Source organism: Dermacentor silvarum, chromosome 4 (genome assembly GCF_013339745.2).
Source record: "Dermacentor silvarum isolate Dsil-2018 chromosome 4, BIME_Dsil_1.4, whole genome shotgun sequence".
Classification (NCBI taxonomy): Eukaryota; Metazoa; Arthropoda; class Arachnida; order Ixodida; family Ixodidae; genus Dermacentor; species Dermacentor silvarum.
Genome location: NC_051157.2, coordinates 76,157,405 through 76,178,526, shown reverse-complemented (window position 1 = coordinate 76,178,526; position 21,122 = coordinate 76,157,405). Strand labels below are relative to the sequence as shown.

The 21,122-nt window shown below is 44.9% G+C and overlaps 1 protein-coding gene across 3 annotated transcripts in view; it reads left to right on the top strand.

Annotated features, from left to right (window-relative positions):
* The window catches only part of LOC119450269 (2-aminomuconic semialdehyde dehydrogenase), a 58,397-nt gene that overhangs the window by 35,030 nt on the left and 2,245 nt on the right, over positions 1-21,122 (top strand). For all 3 annotated transcript variants that reach the window (XM_049665758.1, XM_049665757.1, XM_037713681.2), the window contains exons 4-10: positions 5,056-5,256; positions 7,563-7,774; positions 10,200-10,366; positions 10,892-10,962; positions 17,084-17,188; positions 18,501-18,672; positions 19,217-19,426. In XM_049665758.1, coding sequence (XP_049521715.1) covers positions 5,056-5,256; positions 7,563-7,774; positions 10,200-10,366; positions 10,892-10,962; positions 17,084-17,188; positions 18,501-18,672; positions 19,217-19,426 — 1,138 coding nt within the window. The remainder of the gene's footprint in view (positions 1-5,055; positions 5,257-7,562; positions 7,775-10,199; positions 10,367-10,891; positions 10,963-17,083; positions 17,189-18,500; positions 18,673-19,216; positions 19,427-21,122) is intronic.

The window sequence follows — 21,122 nt, the reverse complement described above, 5'->3', positions numbered from 1 at the left end:
CCCCCCCCCTATAGTTTGCGGAAGGCGAATTCCTTTGTTGGCCCTAACAAGTGCTATTACTGCAGTTTAGGCTTCGCACTTTCACATAACCGCATGCGCATTGCTCTTCAGCTGCCATCGCAAAGTTACAGCACCCCATCCAGAAGAAAATATTGCGAAGATTCCTTGCCCTGTGTACCAGTGTCCTTGCTCTAAGGGGACGCCGAGTACGCAACGACAGCCCCCCCCCCCCCCTTCCTTCCTTTCTTTTTACCAATTTATTCATATAACCTAAGATATAACTTTATAAACATAAGATATAACTTTATAAGATATAAGCTGCTCGAAATTTTTATATTCTACGTTAAAATCCATATCCTCATATATTTCAGATGTTGAAAACGTGAATAAGTAATTGTAATCTACATAGTTTGGAAGAGTGCGAACGTTCCAATTATGATAAGATAATTTCGCTTTGCACCTTGTACAAAAGTCAAAAGGCAGTCAATATCGCAAAATCTAACCAAAAAAATAGCGTAGCTGGCACTGGAAGTGCAATGCTAAAGAGACACCGGAGCTGATGGGCGCCTAGCTAGTCCTGGCTTTTGGGCTAGGCTAAGCACTACCAAGTCATCCCAGACATTTTCCGGAATTTATTGATTGATCGATTATCGATTAGCTATTGATTGGCTATCGATTGGCTATCGATGACTGACTAAGCTTAAGTAGTCCCAACCATGCTTATCTAGACTTATCCAGGCTCAGCTTCGCTAGTTCACATGGATATGTGCCATTGCGCTTGGACCCTTTCTGCACTACTGCCAGGATCGGCCCACATTTTCTTCGCGGTTGACACATTTCGCCCGGCTTAAACAGCTCCGCTGTTAAAAGGAAAATGAGAAGTTCCATATTGTGGAGCAGAGGGACGTAAAGTCGATGTCGCAAAAAAAAACCGTCCGTTTCATGTCTTTGAATATTAAATATCGGGGTATGGCACCGAATGCTGAGTTTATCTTTTACTCAAAAATGACTTCGACAGCGGCCGGCGACTGCATTGTCGGTAGGCTGGAGTTCGAGCATCACTATAATCGTGTCGTAAGTGCATTTTTCCCGTCGTTTTCAGCAGAAACTTTCCTGTTGTACATTGAAAACTTGAAATCTCAGAGCACAATTATTGAAATAGACACTTGAGAACTCTTTCAGAGATGCATCCTTTTGACCAGCAGCTTCCATTTAAGAGTAAGCGTTAGCTTCAGGCTGCCCTTGTGATCGCTTGAAACACTTGAAAAACGCTCTCATTAGGAAAGCACTGGAGATCGAGATTACAATCTTTTCTGGTATTTAAAAGAAGGCGCTAAGATATTTGGCTCCGGTGTCTGATAAAAGCGCAGTTTTGATTTAGGTCCTGTTACACTTCTTACTAATGAAAATTACATGATTTTTACATTTTAAGTGCGAATGCACTTCTTAAGCGACCCCGAAAACTCCGCCGGCATCCGCGCTCCTCCTCCTCTCCCCTAGCAACGGCGCGAGGAGCGGAGAGGAGCGTCTGTAGCAACGGCGCAGCGACGTCACGCCCCACGTGACTGCGCGCGCTCCGCCCTCCGCTCCGTGGCTGCGCGCGCTCCGCGCCGTGACGTCACGGCGCGTTGTGCAGCTGGCGCCTCCGCGCCGTGGCTGCGCGCGCCGCGCCGGCTCCTCGCACCCTCTCCGCGCCGTGACGTCACGGCGCCATGCAGCTGGTGTGCCTCTCCCCCCGTTAGGTTTGCACTCACCCTCGGCCGCCGCCTCTCCCGTCGCGCTGACAGCTCCCTCCTCGCCCGGTAACAGCCCCTCGTGTGCGTACTCTCCCCACCGCTCACCCCCTCTCCAACCGCCTGGCGTGTTTCGCTCCGCCGTCACGTGTTGTGTGTGTGGCGCCGGCGCGTCAGTCGTGCTCTCTCGCTGCCGTCTCCTTCGCTCGGCTCTGCAGTTTAGTCGCGCGCGCCCCCTCATAGCATCACCCCGTGCTTCGCACTTCCTCATACTCCCCTTCGGGGAAATGCGGGTTTTTTTTTTATACAGCGAGCTTAGAATTATGTATTTTTATATCAATAGCTGCATATGAATTTCTTTAGACAGTGGCCGATAGGGTGCCTATATTAATATATATATATATATATATATATATATATATTTTTTTAGCTGCAGTTTACGAATGGCGCTTATGACATTCTTGCCCAACTAGGGTAACGCTTTTTTTAAGTATGTAAACTGTGTAATCACTTTCTCTTAAGCTTGGCACATTGTTTCCCCTCTCTTTCTGTTCTCAAAACGCTCTAACGAGTTGAGGTAATAGAACCTGCATACGTGTTTATTTCTAAACTCTTTTTTTTTTTTAGTCGTAGCTGCAAATTTGTTGCATCGCTTGTTTAAAATTTGTACTCGTCGATTTCCGTAATATATTCCGGGAGCAAAAATCAAAACTTCGCTTCCATAGAATTTAACCATAGAACTATGGTTCTATGGTTAAATTATGTAACCATAGAATTTTACTTTTTTTTTCAATTCGGTTCCTTTATAATGCGACGAAGCACTTCCTCACCTATTAACAATGAACTATACCAGCTCAGACTCCGTAAAAATTCTTTACATCATGCGTCACGCTGGTGCGGGAACCTGAAGGCGACGTCGTCACTCGTGTTTCGCGCTTACGTCTATATGCTCACTTGCCCAAGCCTCCTCTCAGGGCAAAAGTGACTGCTCTGCAGTTGCCACAAGCATAAGTTGCTGATATACAGCCTAATCCGACATTCCTCTTAAGATGGGCTCTCATGTGGTGGCACAACGAATTATATATAAGCCTAAACGCGCGAGCATTCCGACTCTAGCGCTGCGCACTTGCAGCATTTGCAGACGTCACGGGTGAAAACAATGCGAGCTCCCAGTTTGTGTTCTCCTTTTCTTATTTTTTATTTGTTTATTTTATGGCTTACGTCAAGAAACAACAGGGCATCAAGCGTCGATTAGTGCGTGTTTAACGTCTAACCGTAGAACTAAACGGAGCTATAATCAGTGCGCTTCGTTATCGAGCTGCGCGAATGTGTGACTGCGTTATCAAAACCACGGACCGAGAATATTTTTACTGTCGGTGGCGGAAGAGCATGCATGGAAGCGGTGACAGAGAGAGAGAGGGGGGGGGGGAGGTAAAGACCTCGGGATTCGGGCCCGGTCTTAAGTCGTCGTCTGCATGTTCCCCGACCGTTTTATTTTGCGCTAGTAACAGTAAAGAGCGTCGCGGGACTACTTTAAGCAAGTCAAAGCAACAATTAAATGGTCCAAAGAAGATTACCTGTCATGACTATTACTCTGCTATTATACCTCTTACTGGATGGCGGAAAACTAAGCCGGGACAGCTAGATATTTCAAAAGAACAGGAAATTTTATTTCCTCACTGGGCTGTAGTCTTATTGTCGAGTTACCTTCGTATTTCTTCATTACCTTTCGTCCATGTTTACTCACGCTTCTTTTGCCAAGTATGCATTCTTTCGTTACTATAGCACGGGGTCGTTGTGTAGCGAGAAAAGCAGCGTACTTCCAAGAGCGTCGTCGTCGTCGTTGTTAAAAATCAGTAAAGTGGAAAGTAAAACGAGCTTTTAGTACCATCGGTTTTTTTTTTTTTTTTTTTTTTTTTTTTTTTTTTTTTTTAAGCTCCCTGTGGTGCACGATCTATCTTCTTGCGCCTTCATCCACGTAGCCAGCGGAGAATGGAGTAAAGCACGGCATGGTCGATCAGGGCTGAACACTGATCTCCCGCGCACAATATCCCGTAAATTTATCGTCCTGAAGAGGCTGGTAACCGACCGAGCTTCTGAACACTCTGAGCACAATATTTTATTTATTCTGAACACTCTCTTTAGGGCGACAAATCGTAGTCACTCAGCCTCCCCCTAGCCTACCCTCCTCCCCCCTTACACATTGCGCCCGTCTAGCGTTAAAGGAAAGCATTTATTATTATTATTTTATACTTCAGAGTTGAGCGTGTTTAAACTGCCGTCGTAAGTATATCAGCAATGAATTGAACGCGATAATCCAAGTAAGAGGCTTCATATCTTGATGCTTCCCAGCGTGATAAAATGGTTGGAAACTTTTTCACTCAGTTGTGTAAGGCGAAAGGCGTGAATGCGTGCTTGTTACTGGACATATCCTAAACTCCTTGCCGTGACGTAGAACACACCGGAAGCGAGACGTTTGCGTCATCAATATCGCGCCTCATTCTTCACCGACTATACCGGATCGCGCTTGTTCAGCGAACTCTATAGGTGAGCCTCGTGGTGCCAGACAACATTTAGCAACGACGAAAAGGCCGGGTTGCTTAAATATGAAAAGGACCTCCTAATCGGTACTGGATCAACGATTACTGTCGGAATAGAAATTAAAAACTCACTTGATACTTTCTAACATTTGTCCCCTGGTACTTTCTAGATATCACAGCAAAAAAAGAGAAAGAACGAAACAGAAAAACAAATGCATTTCACCGTCTCGAACCCGAACGATGTAAGCGGGCTAGTTGGTTTTGCACGATTTGTGAAGTTAAATTGAGCTAAGACAACGAACGCAAATGAATAGCTGAAGCTCGCATTCGTCTCTTTCTACGTTCTTGTCTATTTAGCGCCGATGGATAACTCATGATAGCTTACGACGAACATGCATGGCGGAGCCTTCTGGTACCGCACACAATTAATACTTTTAATCTGGAAGACTCCAGCAACATGTATCCGGACGAGGAGCAAAATAAATGTTTCTCTCTCTCTCTATCTCTCTCTCTCTCTCTCTTTCACCACCACTGAAGAGCTTAAACTTCAGTAAACCTCAGTTGCAACTCCAGCGTCTTCCCTGTCTCTCCCGCTTGATAACCGAACCTCAGTTGTACTTAACTCCAACGTTCTTTTTTTCTGTCTCTCTTACTTCTTCCGTAAGCTTTCTTACCGCTTGAAAACGTGGTGTGCGAATAAAGAGTGTTTCTTTTTGTTTTTGTCCTCCCTGCATGTGCAAGTCTTTCCTGCTCTTTTCTCTCGACTGGCCGGGTTGACGCAGGTGGTCGATGAAGTCTCCAGCAGAGCGCTCCAAGTTCCTCATCCGCATCGCCGACCTGATCGAGAGCAGGATGGACGAGTTCGCGCAGGCCGAGTCGCGGGACCAGGGCAAACCCGTCTGGCTGGCGCGCACCGTCGACATCCCGCGCGCGGTGCACAACTTCCGACACTTCGCCACCACCGCACAGTGCGACCGTGAGATGTACGTCGTCAACGTCGCACGATTTTCCTCTTCCTCCTCTTTCAATCTAACAAAAAAGATGGCGGCAGAACCCATCTCACGACGACTGTCGACTGTAATGCGTAAGCATTTAATTATAATGGCACAACGTATCGCCATCGCCGAAACGAGTTATCTATGAGCCGTGTATATACTGCAGCGGCACTGCTCTTTCGCGCTTCCCTAAGAGCACTCGGCGCCATGTATCACTGCCGCCGCGAAACCTGGGCGTGGCCTCCGAAATGCATGGCGCACCGGTGCGTGCGAGCGCTTAGAAACGCGTCATGCGGCAACGGGGCTTTTCTCTCACGATTCTTTCTGGACACGCAGCTCCATCTATTGGCACTGCCGAGAAGTCCGCGAGTGGCCTCTGACGCAACATGGGCATGCGTTAGCTCTGCTTTTATCTTGGATGCGCGCCACAGTTTTAACCATGGCAACCTATGAGGCCAACCCCCAAGAGGATGAGATGAAGTCCTCTTGGCTGGCCTACCATTAAAACAGTTGACGGAAAGAAAAAGGAAGAAGCGCATTTCAGTGGCAGCAGAGGTCTTGTGTCATTAGGGAACTCTTCCGTGGCGTTCCGTTGTTGCAGCCGTCACGATCCTTGATTACCTGGGCCAATATAGCGCCTCCTTAACTTGGGTACGGTGTACTGTGCACTGCATCGGGTCACCAGATACAGTAGAAATCAGTGTCCAATTAAAGAATTACGTACACTACGTGATTTTAAGCGTTTGCGTGTTGGTGTTCAGGCTACGATCTTTTTTTTTTTTTCCAATCTTCCCTAGTGGGTGCACCGTTTCCGCTACCGCTGAGCGCATTCCTAGCGAGCAGTACTTCTGCGTTTTTTTTTTCATATATATATATATTAGCTGACTTTAATTTGTTACGTAATTTACAGCGTGCGCGCTTTCTGGACGAAGTTACATACGCGTACTCTGCCAACAACCGCGCTCGTCGCTCGCTCGCACCGTCGCTTATCTCCACACGGCTCTGACCTTTATGCGCCGTGCATTCGCCGCTCAGTTTCCGTTGAAGCGATAGACCGCACGTACCTTCGCCCGCTGCAGCGTATGGGCTTGCTGCCAGCGTTTTCACAGTCGTTGTCTGCAGTCAATCAGTGTGATCTATTCATGTTTGTTTGTGCGCGCTCACACCACGCTTGTTCAATCAGTTAGTAATAGTCGGGCCACATTTTCCAACGCACGCTACACATGCAATGCTGCCCGGATCGGCAGTGCAGCGCTACAGGTGTGTCCCTTCGCACGCGCTGCCCACGGGAAGCGCTTCTCATCAACACCACCGTTTCACACGCGCCTTCTCGTGGTCATCGAGTCTCTCTTCATGTCGGTCTACTTACGCCGCAGCACACCTGCTTACTTAATCAGCTCATGTTTACTACAATTCATATTTCTACCAAAGCCGCTCACCTTACTTCGTATGACATTGCTGTGTTGCTATCGCATTCATTGGGCGAAACTGACATTTTTTTCATTAAGCTAGTTTCTGAGCTCCCAAGTGATCTTATGCTAAAGGTTACGTTCTACGGAATAAATGAAACAAAATTCAGACTTAGCGGTGAAGCTTACGTCTTGTTTTCTGTTACTTCTTTATTGCGATGGGAACACTCCAGGCGAATTTCCGCTGTCGGCGGCGGCGGCGCCGTGAGGTTCCGTATAAAGTCCAAGTGCGATAAGAACTCAGCCGCGCGTCGAGGGAAAGCGTGCGAGGGTGAGCCGAGTATGATGGTGGCTTGATATGCGTAGCGTCTTCTCACGCATGGTATGGGGGTGGAGCGGAGTAGATTAGCGTCAGTCCCCTGTTCTAGCCCGGCCGCAGCTGCGCAAGGCTCGGTAGAGCGCGGCTTGGAGGTAATCTGCTGTGGGTAGCAAGGCTAGCCGAGCCGACAATGACCTAGTTTAGCGTTGAAGCAAGAGGTAGCACGAAGGCGTATTCGCTCACCGCTGCAGCCGCTCTTTATCGCGCGAGCGTTGTGACAGCGAGTGTTCGCGGTCATCGAGTGAAATCTGTGAATGAGAGTGAGATCAGTGAATGTTTACTGAAAATTATGCTGCCGATAAAACTACGAACCTTGCTTCGTGTAGTATACTTTGATCAGCGCATCGCCTTCTGGGCGAAACTGCCGACTTTCTTTCTTCTTGACTTTTTTTGCGTATTCTTTCTCATGTCGAGTGTAAGGACATTTAACGTGTGTCATTCTGTTCGACCGTATCCGCACTGTTTTTTGGGTCATTGCGAGCGAGTCACTGCGTGTCGCGGCTCAGGGCGATCCCCCAGCAGACGTCCAACGTGCTGCATTACACGGTCCGCTCGGCTGTGGGCGTGGTGGCGGTGATCGTGCCGTGGAATCTTCCGCTGTACCTGCTCACCTTCAAGCTGGCGCCGGCCATGGTCTACGGGAACACGGTGGTAGCCAAGCCGAGCGAGCTCACCTCTGTCACCGCCTGGTTGCTCGCCAAGGTCTTCGTGGACGCCGGTGAGTCAGTCAGCTGCGAGATCCAGCAGGACCTATACGATCCTATTAATTCGGCTCAAATATAGAAAAGCCATGAGTACAATCGCAAGAACAGCCAACGGAATACAGTCAAACCTCAATTTAACGAAGCCCAAGGGGGGGCTCACGATTCCCCGACGCATATATTTATAGAGTCCAATCCGTTGAAAACCTCGACGCAACGAAGCGAACTCAACGTCTCGCCAAATTTAACGAAGTTTTAGGGGAAACGTTAGAGGGAGGGGGGGGGGGGGTGTTACCATTATGGGGAAAGTATTGATATTTCGAATTTCAGTTCCAGTGACGGACGCCATTGACTTGTTAAACAGGTTTGCCGCTCCCCATGAAGAAACACAACACGCTCTCAATAGGCTCTGCTATCGATAAAAATTACCTTGTATTGCTCTTGAATAAATGTTATTCACATGAGTGTTTGCAGTGTTTTCGGTGTTGCGGAATTCTCGATTTAACAAAATAATGTTTAGGTCCCGTCGACTTCGTAAGTAGAGGTTTAATGCAGTCGGATATTTAAAGGTAATAAGCGTGCTCAAAGCTCCGATTCCATGGTTGTATAAGGTTTTATGTTAAACACACCGGTTACAAAAGCGTATCGCAGAGCTTGGCACTAAAGTCATTAACTCTATTTAAGCACTGTTCGGCAACACTATTATGCAGTATGATATGCAAATCGCAGCACGTGTGACAACGCAATTTATATGGACCAATTTGCGCTGGTTTGGTGGACGACTAGAGTTTATGGTTGTAAGCACTGGAATTCCGCTATGGAGCGACAATGAAAATGCATAATTCTTGTGTGCACCTATAGATTCCTCGTGTGATGAATAATGAGCATCAAACACTCGTCAGAGGGAATTTCAGTGAATGAGCACTCCCTATAGAGACACAAACGCGTTGCCGATTACTCATTCATCGGAAGAAACGTTAATTCCCGTCTGCTACCATCACATATCCTTCACTCTCAAAACCGAATAGCTTCATAGTTACGTTTTCTTCTTTAAATTTTTTTATACGCGCTTTGACAGTGATATATCTGTTATGAACTTTTTTGACCCGCCACGGTGACCTTGCGGTCACAGCGTTGCATTGTTGCGTTCGAGGTCGAGGATTCAATCCCAGCCTCAGCAGCGAAGTGTAAAAACGCTCGTGTATACGTACATTTATGTGCATATTAAAAAACCCCAGGTGGTCAAAATTAACCCAACCTCATAATCTGATTTAGACTTCGGCACGTAAAACCTCAGAAGTTAATGTTTGTTTGTTTGGTTGTTCGTTATGGGCTTTTGACTCATTTGGATGCACGTGTCCAGAGCCGTCGTCGTGGTCTGTCAATAGTGAAACGTTCAATACATTTAAGTTCAAAAACGCGAGGGACGTGCCTTTATGTGTGCGCATTTATGCATTAAAAAAGTCGCAGTTTTGCCCGAAAGGTGAAACATACTAAGGATAGTAGTTTTATCAGCCGTATAAACTTGTAAACATAGGCATACTAACTAAATTAAGAAGCATATGGTGTCACGAGCGCACAAGTAAACATGGAACACATCTCACTCAATGACCGCGGAAACTCGCTATCAAAACGCTGGATTGAGGAAGCGCGGCAGCAGCAGCGAGCAAATTGACCTTCGTGCCACCTCTCGCATCAACGCGAACTAAGCCGAGAAAACAGTGCACGGCACAGTGCACAGTACACGTCGCAGATGGCTTTCAAGGTACAGCGGCCCGGGCGGTTGCGCGCCTGCCCAGAGTAGAACGCAGCGACTGTAGCGATATTATCTGTCTTTCGGGAACACGCAATTATTATTCTCGCAAGATTTCGCGTGACTCGGTTAAAGCTCACTTTAACTCGGTTTCGGCTCCATTTCCCAGGAAATGACTGTATCTGGACGTCATGATGTAGAAGGTGGTCATGTGGGAGCAGAGATAAAGATAATAATAATCAGGCCAAACATTTATTTGCTAATATGATTTGTCCACATGCCATTCACGTGCATGGAAGCAGGACATCGTGACGTCTTGACACTCGCACCGGTTCGCTCAGTCGCCTGTTAGTCAGCGTCCTCGAACTTGCTCACTTACATCGGGTGTCACGAGTAGCAGCACACAAGACGCCCTACCGAACCGCTGCGAGTGCGAAAACGGCGCGATTACGGCTCCCACGTGAGCACCTTCGGTGTCATGACGTCACGGCAGGCACCTCCTGGTAAATTGGCTGTAGGAAATCTATTTTATTAATTTATTTAGGATTCTGTGAGACCTACCAGAGTATTTTTTAAGGTTTGGAAGCTGAGGACCTTCATTAAACAAAAACAAAAAAAAAGATGACCCGAAAATATCATGAGCTCAATAATATATCTGACAATCCGCTCTGATGGTTCCTGGTGCGCAGGTCTTCCTCCGGGCGTGGTGAACTTTGTATTCGGCTTCGGCCCGATCGTGGGCGACGCGCTGGTGCGCCACCCAAACACCAAGGCCATCTCGTTTACCGGCAGCACCAAGACTGGCACCACCATAGCTCAGATGGCTGCGCCGCATGCCAAGAAGCTCTCCCTGGAGGTCCGCACACATGGGTGTCTCTCTCTCTCCACCTGTATACTGTGCACACCTCTCTCTCTTTCACAAGGATGCAAAGCCTGAGCAAAAGCTAGTCAGCGTCAGCAAATCAGGAGCGTGATCATGCAAATGTACAGGACCGTACTGTCAGGAGAAAGAACCCATTAGTATCCATAAAGTCAACTTTAATCGGATGATACAACGCCTGCTGACAGATGCATCTGTTAATGAAAGGTTCATCTGCGTGTCTACATTTCAAATTTATGCTGCCATGAACGCTTGAAAACCGATGAGGTGTTTCCGCATAGGAGTGGAGATCTTACACAGTGCTCGTGTCTTCATTCATTCGTGTTATACCATCATTTGCTCAGCCTCGAGTCCAGACTCGAGCGCTACAGTACGCCCAGGTTATGTTCCATTCTCGAGTGTCACATTACTTTGAAAGAGAGCATGCCGACAAGAGAAGTGCTTACTGTACAAAACGGCTAAGTGGACTCAATCGCACTCTCCCACGTTCCTTCCATGCAGATGGGCGGCAAAAACGCAGCCATCGTCTTCGAGGATGCTGACCTCAAGAAGTGCATCGCCACGCTCATAAAGTGAGCACACCTTTCTCTAGGCTAATTATTCGTGAAAAGCAGTGGGTCTAGTACGCTTGCTAAGATGAAGTTTTGAGCTTATGTAAAGCCAGCGAGTCTGGATGATTGAGCAGAATAAGTGAGGGGGATGGATGGTAGGTATCAGTGCAGCGCATACGAGTGCAGAACACAAGAGGAGTGCCGACTCTAACTCAAGGTGACTGTGCTTTGGTATAGATCTGGCCTCATAATCTAAGACAACTGTTTGCTTAGTGGCTTAAATGTCGCTGCTGACTAAAATGTTAGTGGGCAAGTAAGTTTATCAGAGTGCTTGATTCCACAACCTATTTGCTGCTGGTTAACACCGTGGCACAGTATTTTCCATAACACCTAACAAAGGAAAGGCAAAGTTCTCGGATCCACGCAGCTTAGATGTGCTTGAACCACCCCACACTTGGATTTTTCGGTGTCATCTCGTAGTTCTGCACCATCACGAGAAAAGCTTAGCATGCTGACAACAATCCACATCATGAACACGCTGTCGTGCATAAACATACCTGCCAACCTGTGCGCTTTAATATTCACAAACATACCACAAACACACAAAAAAGGGGTGGGGGTCATAGCATGGATTTCTGTTTAAAGCTTGCGTTTAGCACACACCCTTAGTGAGATACGAGACACAGCACACAAGCAGCAGCAAACACGGAACAGCAGAGAATTGACAAGCAACACATTTCTTTTACATCACAGTTACTTCTTCAGCGACTTCGTTGTTGCTGATTTTACCTGTATCAGGAACTTGATTGTCTGTATAAACTTGCTCAAAATAAGTGCACTGCGATGTCCTTTCACGAGGAGAGTGACGAGTGAAACTTTATCGCGGACAGAATTTATTTTTCGAAAAACTTGATGCAACATTCATAAAATCACAGGAGTCCAAAGTCAATCTTTATAAAGAATTCAGGACAGTTTGCAGGTACGTATGCATAAATATAATGCGGTGCTCATACATTTTCCTCATGCATGTTAAATGAAGAGAGAGAGAGAGAAAAGTCATAAGGGAAAGGCAGGGAGGTTAACCAGGCTGAGCCCGGTAGGCTACCCTGCACTGGGGAAGGGGGAGAAGGGATTGAAAGCTTGCGTTTAGCACACACCCTTAGTGAGATACGAGACACAGCACACAAGCAGCAGCAAACACGGAACAGCAGAGAATTGACAAGCATGTTAAAAAAAGCTCATGCAACCATTGTCTGCGGGAGAGCATGTTAAATAAAGCTTTGTTGCTTGCGTACAGGCTCCATTGGGAAAGAAACGTAAAGCTTTCTTCAGTTGTAGATTAAAATGTGGGGTTTAACGTCCCACAACATGTGGTCTGAGATGAATGAATGAATGAATGAATGAATGGTTTTTATTTCTTTTCACATTGAAAAAGAGGAGACAGGACTAAAAGCTGAGGTACAGCTTGACGAGGGTCCCGCCCCCGTATACGTTTGACAGCAGAGCACTGCAGAAACATTACGAAAAATGCAACACTTGCAACAAAGTAATATTGGAAACAAAATTCACTTTCAACAAAAGAAAATCTAGTATAAAATTACACAAAGACATATATACTTATATACACATAGAATTTCGCATTTATACCTATATACACGCATGCAGATACAGACCATATGCATAAGCAATGCACACAGATCTATATACACGTATGTACAGGTGTGCTATCACGCACTCATGACTGCAATATGTAAACAAAACTTTTATGACATACTAGTCTATTTGGCATAACTGACTGAATAGTCTTATTTCGTTATTGGAATTGCATAAAGGATCAAAGTCTTCCTGTGCGAGTTGATTAAGTAGAATGGGTACTGTATGTGTTAATGATTGTTTATCGTAATTGGTCCGAGGTGTGCGGACGTGCCATTCCTCTTTATGCCTAGTATCACGGATGCTACGGTTTGCTTTTAAATCGGCCAGAGAAAACACAATAGATTTATTAGACTTCAAATATGACCTGTAGCTCAAAATTAAACGATAGTTGTATAAAAAGAATACAGGCAAGATTTCAAACTTTGAGAACAGATTTGTCGTAGAAAATAAACGAGGGACATTGGCAATGTATCGCACTGCTCTTTTCTGGAGCAAATGCAATTTCATAAGGTTTACCTTGCTAGTAGTGCCCCAAACGAGGTTACAGTATTGCAGAACTGACAATACTAAAGTATTATAAAGTAAAATTTTAATTTTAACAGGAAGAAAGGATTTAAATCGACCTATTGTGCCTACAGCAGATGATAGCTTTTTACTTACATGTTCTACGTGATCATTCCAACTTAAATCTTTAGCCAATGTTACCCCTAAGACAGAGACCGTGTTAACAATTTCTAATTGATCCGTACCTATTTTCATGTTTATTGAACTTCGTAATTTTTTGCCTCTTTGCATAAAGACAACAACTTTTGTCTTGCTGGCATTTATTCGCAGACAGTTTGCATCAGCCCAATCTTTAAATTCTCTTAACGCTCTGTTCCCCTGAAGCTGTAGTTCAGTTTCTGACGTAGCAGTAATAAACATTGCTGTATCATCAGCATAAGAAATAAATTTTGCCCGTACTGAACTTGCTGGCATATCATTTACAAACATTATGAACAGGAGTGGTCCAAGGATGCTTCCCTGCGGAACTCCAACTCTTACAGCCCGAAGACTGGACTTTTCCCTTTCCAACTCGACATATTGTGCTCGATGCGATAAATAAGATTCAAAGAGCTCCAAGGCGATACCACGGATACCATAAGCTAGCAGCTTAACGAATAAAATTTTATGATTTACAAGATCGAATGCTTTAGAAAAATCTATGTATATTCCCGTAAGTAATATTTTATCGCTGAACGCCTGTAGAATTGTTTCTTTATGAATTAAAAGAGCTGTTTCGGTGGAACGATGCTTCCTAAAGCCATGTTGGAAATCGCCTAACAAATTATTTTTGTAAAGATATGATACTATTCTAGCGTGAATTATTTTTTCAATGCCTTTTGAAAATACTGGTAGGATCGAAATTGGACGATAATTGCCCAGCAAGTTTTTTCGCCTTTTTTAAACACAGGCTGCACTCGAGCAATTTGCATGTCTTTCGGAAATTGACCAGATGATAGAATCAAGTTGTAAATGTGAGTAAGGACAGGACAAATGATGTCAAGGACATGCTTTACAGGTCCAATTTGAATACCATCTGTGTCTTGGGATTTACTACTTTTAACAGAGCTTATAAAAGAGAAAACCTCAGCACAATTCGTAGGAGTGAAGAAAAATGACTTCGCACTCATGTTTTTAATGGGCAAAGCATCATAATGACTACTCTGTAAATCACTACAGGGATTAACTTGTTGAACAAAAAAATCGTTAAAAGCATCTGCTAGTGCTGTGCCAGATAGCTGTTTACCTTGATGTATAAAGTTATCGGGAATAATGTGAGGTTTACCAGGGCCTAGCAAAAAGTTTAAATTTCTCCATGTCACATCGGATCGCGTAGGCGCCGGTTCTGAAAATAAGTTTTGTAGATATAAATTTTTAGCTGTTTTCAGTTTACTTGTAAGTTTATTTCGGTACGACTTATATTTTTCCAAACTAGCTGGATTTTTATGTTTAACAAAATGGGCGTACAGCGCATTCTTATGCTTGATCATGTTTAATAATTCATGAGTAACCCAAGGTTTACGCGCTTTCGAAGCTTTTTCTAACTTTTTTAGGCGAAAATGGTCATGGTATATTTTTTTAAATGTAATGATGAAAGCGGAGTATGCACTCTCACTATTGGTTGAATTTAAAACATTGTCCCACTGCTGCGAATTGATGGAGCTGCGAAAATCCTCCAGAGAATGCGCTGTTATGTCTTGAACATAGCGAATTGGTGTGCTCTTTTTTACTAAACGGAAATTACTGTTGATTAACATAACAATACCTAAATGGTCACTGATATCTGTATAAATAATATCCGCTATTACATCATCAAAGTAAGTGTTTGTGATAAAAATATCTAACAATGTGGCAGTTCCTTGAGTAACACGTGTTGGCGCTGCAATTACATTGCTCAAACTGTTCGCGATCATCAGGTCCTGAAATTGTTGCTTATGGTGCGTGTGCGTAAGCATGTCTACATTGCAGTCACCTCCTAGAAAAAGTTTAAAATTTTCTTTCGCAACATGACTGAAAAGCTTTCGGGTGAAACTCAAAAATCGATTAAAATCACCGGAGGGTGGCCGGTAGGTGACACAAAAAAGATTGTCGCGGTTTTGGAGTGTAAGTACTTCGATATCAGAACTTATAGCGCAGAAATCGTCCACAATTTCACATGTGATGCCCTCCTTTACAAAAATAGCAACACCGCCTCCGCATTTTCCTTCCCGATTTCGATAGAAGCTTTGATAGCAGGGGGGACAAAACACTTGTGACGTGTTAGTGTACCACGTTTCCGTAAGCATTATAACCGTGAACGGCACGTTTATGCTTTCCAGGAGCATTTCCATTTCATCAGTTTTATACCTGTGTCACACGGGTACATTTGGAAGGCCTTCCAGTCGACGGCCTTCGAAACGCCACAACTCTATCGACTCGAAGGAGTTGTCGCGCTGCTACACGGCACTTTTGAAAGGCCGTTGAGTGGTTCAGGCGTTTCTCGCAAAATTGTGTCGCGCTGCGGATCTTTATTTTCGTTTTCATGTAACCAAAAGTTAAAGAACATTAAAACCACTTAAAAACGCTATAATTTATTTTATGTTGCGAAATGGCGGCGATATGACGGAATCCGGCAACACATGGAGTAGAGGGAGAGTGTACTAGACAACATGGAGGAAGGAATGAACACAAGCACGTCGCTGTTGTCGAGAGTATGTGCAGTTCGCACATATGAAGTGGCGAAAAATAGTTTATTGAATAATTAATAACAGTCATGTATGGTATTTTTAGAGTATTTTGGTTGGATTTGCTCTTTCTAACCGTGAGTACGAGCACACTGTGAACGAGACGGCATGTTCGCGCTGTTTCCGCTTCCGTTGCTCAAAGGCCATCCAGATTTCAATAGAGTTGTAGGGTGCTCCGTTGACTCGATAGACTATTGACTCGGCGGCCTTCGAAACCGCACGTGTAGCAGCTCGAACTTGACCTTTGAGTCAACTGACTATTGGTTGGAAGGCCTTCCAAACGCCCGTGTGACACGGGTATTATTTACTAATGAACGAACATTTTGGTGAAAAAATGGCAGTGATGGTCTTTTTGCTTTCAACAGTATGTTAACATCATCTAATAAAAAACCCATAACTGAACACAAACACACAAAAGGGAAACATAAAACAACTGAGCTTTTCTTAGACGATGTTCCTTAAGTCATCCAGGCTATTTATGGGAACAGCAGGCGTCCCAGCCGATTTGCGAACGAATATCTTGCCATTTCTTGTCCACGCATACTGCCATTTACAATCTTTCCTCTTTTCATTCGCGGCACCGAATAGCCGCTTCATGGCAGGACACAAATGGTCGTTTACATAAACGGGCACTTTTAGTGAAAATCCCAATGCATCGGAAGATAGTTTCCTAGCCTTGTCTAGGAAGGAGTCTCGCGATGATCTTCGGGCAAACTGAATGACAATGTTAGGGGCAGTAGTATTGCCTGATGTTTTAACACAATGGCAGATTGCAATGTCAGAGTCCTCAAGAGGCATGCCTACAGCTTGTCCTAGTTTTTTGGCGATTTCTTTGATGTTTTCGTTCGAAGCATGTGGCACGCCCTTGACTTCTACGTTATTGCATCTCGAGTGCTGTTCACTTTGCATAAGTCTAGTCTCATGTTGTTTCAGCTCCGCACACAGAGCATCATGCTTACCCTCCAACACCCTAACACTTTGTTTTAAGGCTTGGTTTTCTGTGTTATGCACTGTGTTAGAGGAGACTTCTGATAAATTCCTAGAAACTTTTTTTAATGTGCACATGGGAGTGCGATCTCCACGACCATGGAATCGAACCCCCAACTTCAGTAAATGAACGTTGTAGCCACTGAGCCGCCATGGTGAGTCACAGATGTTGAACGATGTTTGATGTACCACCATAGGTATGCAGCACATTCTCTTTTTTTCATCCGATACAGGGCCAGTTTTCTGAACCAGGGTGAAATATGCCTCTGTACGAGTCGGATCTACATCCACAAGAAAATTTACCAGAAGTTCACAGAGATGTTCGTTCAAGAATCAAGGTAAAGTTTTAAAATTTAGTACAAAGCAATATCAGTTATGGAAATACCGTATTTACACGATTCTACTGTGCCACCGATTGTAACGCGGTTATATTACTGCAAAATATCCAAAAATATAACTTGGTGCCAATTATACCGTGCACGTCAAGTAACGAAACCTGAGTCAACGCGTACCGTGTTGGAACAATTTTACGGAACATACAGAGGCACACACACATGTGCACAGCTGAATCTTAGCGGCTTGTCGCCATCAGATTCCATCGACACCTCCTTTTCGCTGTCTACCGACTCCAGAAATTCATCTTCAGTTTCATTTAATGCATTAGAAATGCCACACTTCTTGAAAGCTCATGCAACCACGGTGGGCCTCCGTGGGCCACCGTGCGATGCTAGCCACGCTGCCATCGACAGTGCCATCGACAGATGGCAGCGTGACTAGCTACCTTGCATTGAACTTTTCTTTTAGTAAGAATTGGCTTCACTCCTCATTTTGAGTGGAATTAGTTGCGATTGTAACTCGCATGCAAATTTGAACGCATCTTTTATTTTTTTATATGTGCGCATTAGAATCGTGCAAATACGGTACCTGGGGCCCAAATTTTTGTTTGTGGGCCATACGTACCGCACGAAACCAAAGCTTGCATTCTGGTATTGCATTGGACTCTACATGTTTTATATACACAAAAACTGCATCACGATTTGGCATCCGTAAAACAGGAAATTAAATTAGTTATTCTTGTATGGCTTGTACAAGCCACAAAAGCATCATTTTTCAAGCATGCGAATTTGTTCTCTTCACGCCATGTCCATGGTACTCTCATCGCATGTGCTGATTTAGCATCATTCTGCCAAAGTGTGTAACCACGTGCCCCTTTCTGATTGGCATGGTGCTGACGCTTTAGTAGGCCCTGGCAGCGATTCAACTATCTTAACCACCAAAACAGTCGCCAGTGCCATGCACAACTCCCAATATATACGTCATGCACTGTGGAGCACTCCACATTGCTAAGGATTTTTCCTGAATGACCAGCATCCTTCAGTTCCCAAGCAGAAGCCAGCTCTGAATGCAGGCGCACACAAAACTTACAGCTTACTTGCAGACATACCGAAGATAAGTCAGGTTCAAATTTAAAGGGCGGGTGACGACGCCGCTTTCAAGTTCCCCAGCAGCACTCTGCAACATCACCAGTGCCACAGTTTGTGCTCTGGACGAGTCTGTAAACGAGAGTTGGAATCCTTATGTTCCAGATTTCTCTGCTCTGCTTAGAAACGATTTAGCCTTTCCCTGCCATGCTTGTGCCCTTTATTGCAGGAAGCTGAAGGTGGGTCCGCCGCAGAGCGAGTCAGTCTTCATGGGTGCACTGGTCAGCAAGGAGCACCTGGAGAAGGTCAAGTTCTACATCAAGCTTGCCATGGAGGACGGCGGCAAAGTGCTCTGCGGTGGCCTCAGGGAGGAGCCAGAGTTGCCCAAGGAGAACAAGAATGTGAGCGACAAGGAGAGTTAATCCAAATCAATAATAGTTAGGCATGCCATGTCACATACACGGCATGATCCGTATTCTATTTGCATTGCCATATAATTTGCTCTTACATTACAAGAATGTGAGCGACAAGGAGAGTTAATCCAAATCAGCAAGAGTTAGGCATGCCATGTCACATACACGGCATGATCCGTATTCTATTTGCATTGCCATATAATTTGCTCTTACATTCAAGTGTGCAAAGACAATCCATATATCCAAAACCTAAAGCACAACCAGTAAATGCTCCGGGTGCAAACAGCTAGTACCCTCCGCCATTGTAAAAACAAGCTAGTAGTCATTGATATAATGGAGCGAATGCTTTGCAACGTCATTGCATGCCTCACGTTTTGATCTGCACCCTGTTGTCTGAATGTATACGACTTCTAGGAAGGTTACGCTGCAACCAAGCTGCATCAAGCTGTTCGAGAGCACTTGTGTACAAGATAAATGTTTATGTGGAGAGGCAACGCACCACAGAACCACGTTCTATCATGCCACGCTGCAGGGGTACTTTCTGCTGCCCACTGTCATTACCGATCTGCCACACACATCGCGCTGCATCCAAGAGGAGATCTTCGGGCCAGTCACCTGCCTGGCACCCTTCGATACTGACCTCGAGGTCGTCGAGAAAGTCAATGGAGTCCCGTACGGACTTTGCGCCAGCATCTGGTCCAAGGATGTCTGCCGCATACACAAGATGGCTCAGCGTCTTGAGGTATACCAACACACCATTATGGGTCAACGAGCACAGCATAGTTGCCCCAAAGCAGCGCAATCTTTCAAAAAGCAATCATCTAAACTCATTTATGGCATATGGTCTCGTGTCTTAGAGAAGTAGACACAAAAATTTCGAATATACATATATATTTATGCATTAAATATAAAAGCCTCGTTCATTCATAGCAAGGGAATTTGGCAGCCTTGATGCCATTAGGTAGCATACAAGGGTTTATTAGCCACGTGCCTGCCCTCCTAATTTCACGTGTTACGTGACGCCATCAGGCAAAAAAAGGATCTTCCACATCTGCTCACCATGGCTCTGAGTGGCGCTGGCTAACACTCCCAAGGCTATATCTAGTACACATAAATACCCAAGTTAGTAGATGGATTGATGGCCGTCACTGCAGCATAATTGGTAGAGCATTGCACGCGCATTGCAAAGGTTGTGGTTTCAGTCTCCACTGAGGGCAAGTTACCTTTTTATCTACTTTTATTTCCCTTTTTCTTCATTATTTTCTACATTTTCAATTTCAACCACAGCTAATTACCCTATGCTTTCCTTGGCTTCATTGCCTGCTGGCTTTATATAGTCATGATATATCTATTTTTTTTCCTAGTCAAATAGTTGCCGGCCCTTAACAATGGCACCGTGCCATAGTTCCTAGTCCACACAACAAACCCTTCATTACATTTTACATTATCCTTTATTTATGACTGTTAAAAGCGTTCACCAAAACCTACAGCTTCAGAAGAGCTATGAATTGGGCTAGTTGGTGTGCTTTCCTTTTTCTTGCGCTAAGTATTGTAGGACGTAACAGGGACGAAAGGAACACTGGATATGAAGTGGACACGAAATGACACAGGGGAGCGCAAACTACCAACTGCCATCATGCGAGCGAATTGCCACATCCAGCAATCTGGCCATGCATCGTAGAACGTGCAAATGCACAGCTTACTTTGACAAGACGACAGTCGTCGCTAAAGAAAAAGACAAACAGAAAAATCCAAGAGGCTTTAGAAATACAAGAAAAAGACAACTGCGTGAGCATGCCTTCAGTCATACTGACTAAAGCTGAAATCACTTACACAAGGAATGCATACACACACAGAACGCACCGACAGAATAATAACCAGAAACATAAGAATGTAATCTGAGAGGATCTGCTATAACCATAGTTCACAAAGTCGCAATGCGTCGTTTTGTGCTTTAAATACTGTGGTATAATCTGACAATAAACCAGTTGGTAGCTTGCGCTCCCCTGTGTCACTTCGTGTCTGCTTCATATCCAGTGTTCGTTTTGTCTCTGTTGCGTCCTACAGTACTTAGCGCAAGAAAAATGACTACAGCTGCATGGCGTAGGATGTGTTGACCAGAAATTAGAAGTAGTGGTCACGTGGTATAAAAAACAACAGGTGCACACCTCTGTCAGCTTGGTCCAGTGGTCACAAGCCACTAAAGCTAGGCGTGCACCGCATTGGCCATTGTTCCCTCTTTATTCACTCTGCTTCTCTGCATTTGTCATGGGATAAGCTTGGCTTCTGCTGTCCATTTTTTTGGAATGCCCTTCCGTACCCTTTTATACCGTTGTCTAAAGCTTTTGTAAAGACGATCACGTTGCGACTTCCGCCAGCGCACCAATTCGTGCATCCATGGATACATCAGTGGTATTTGACCACACGCCTCAATTTTC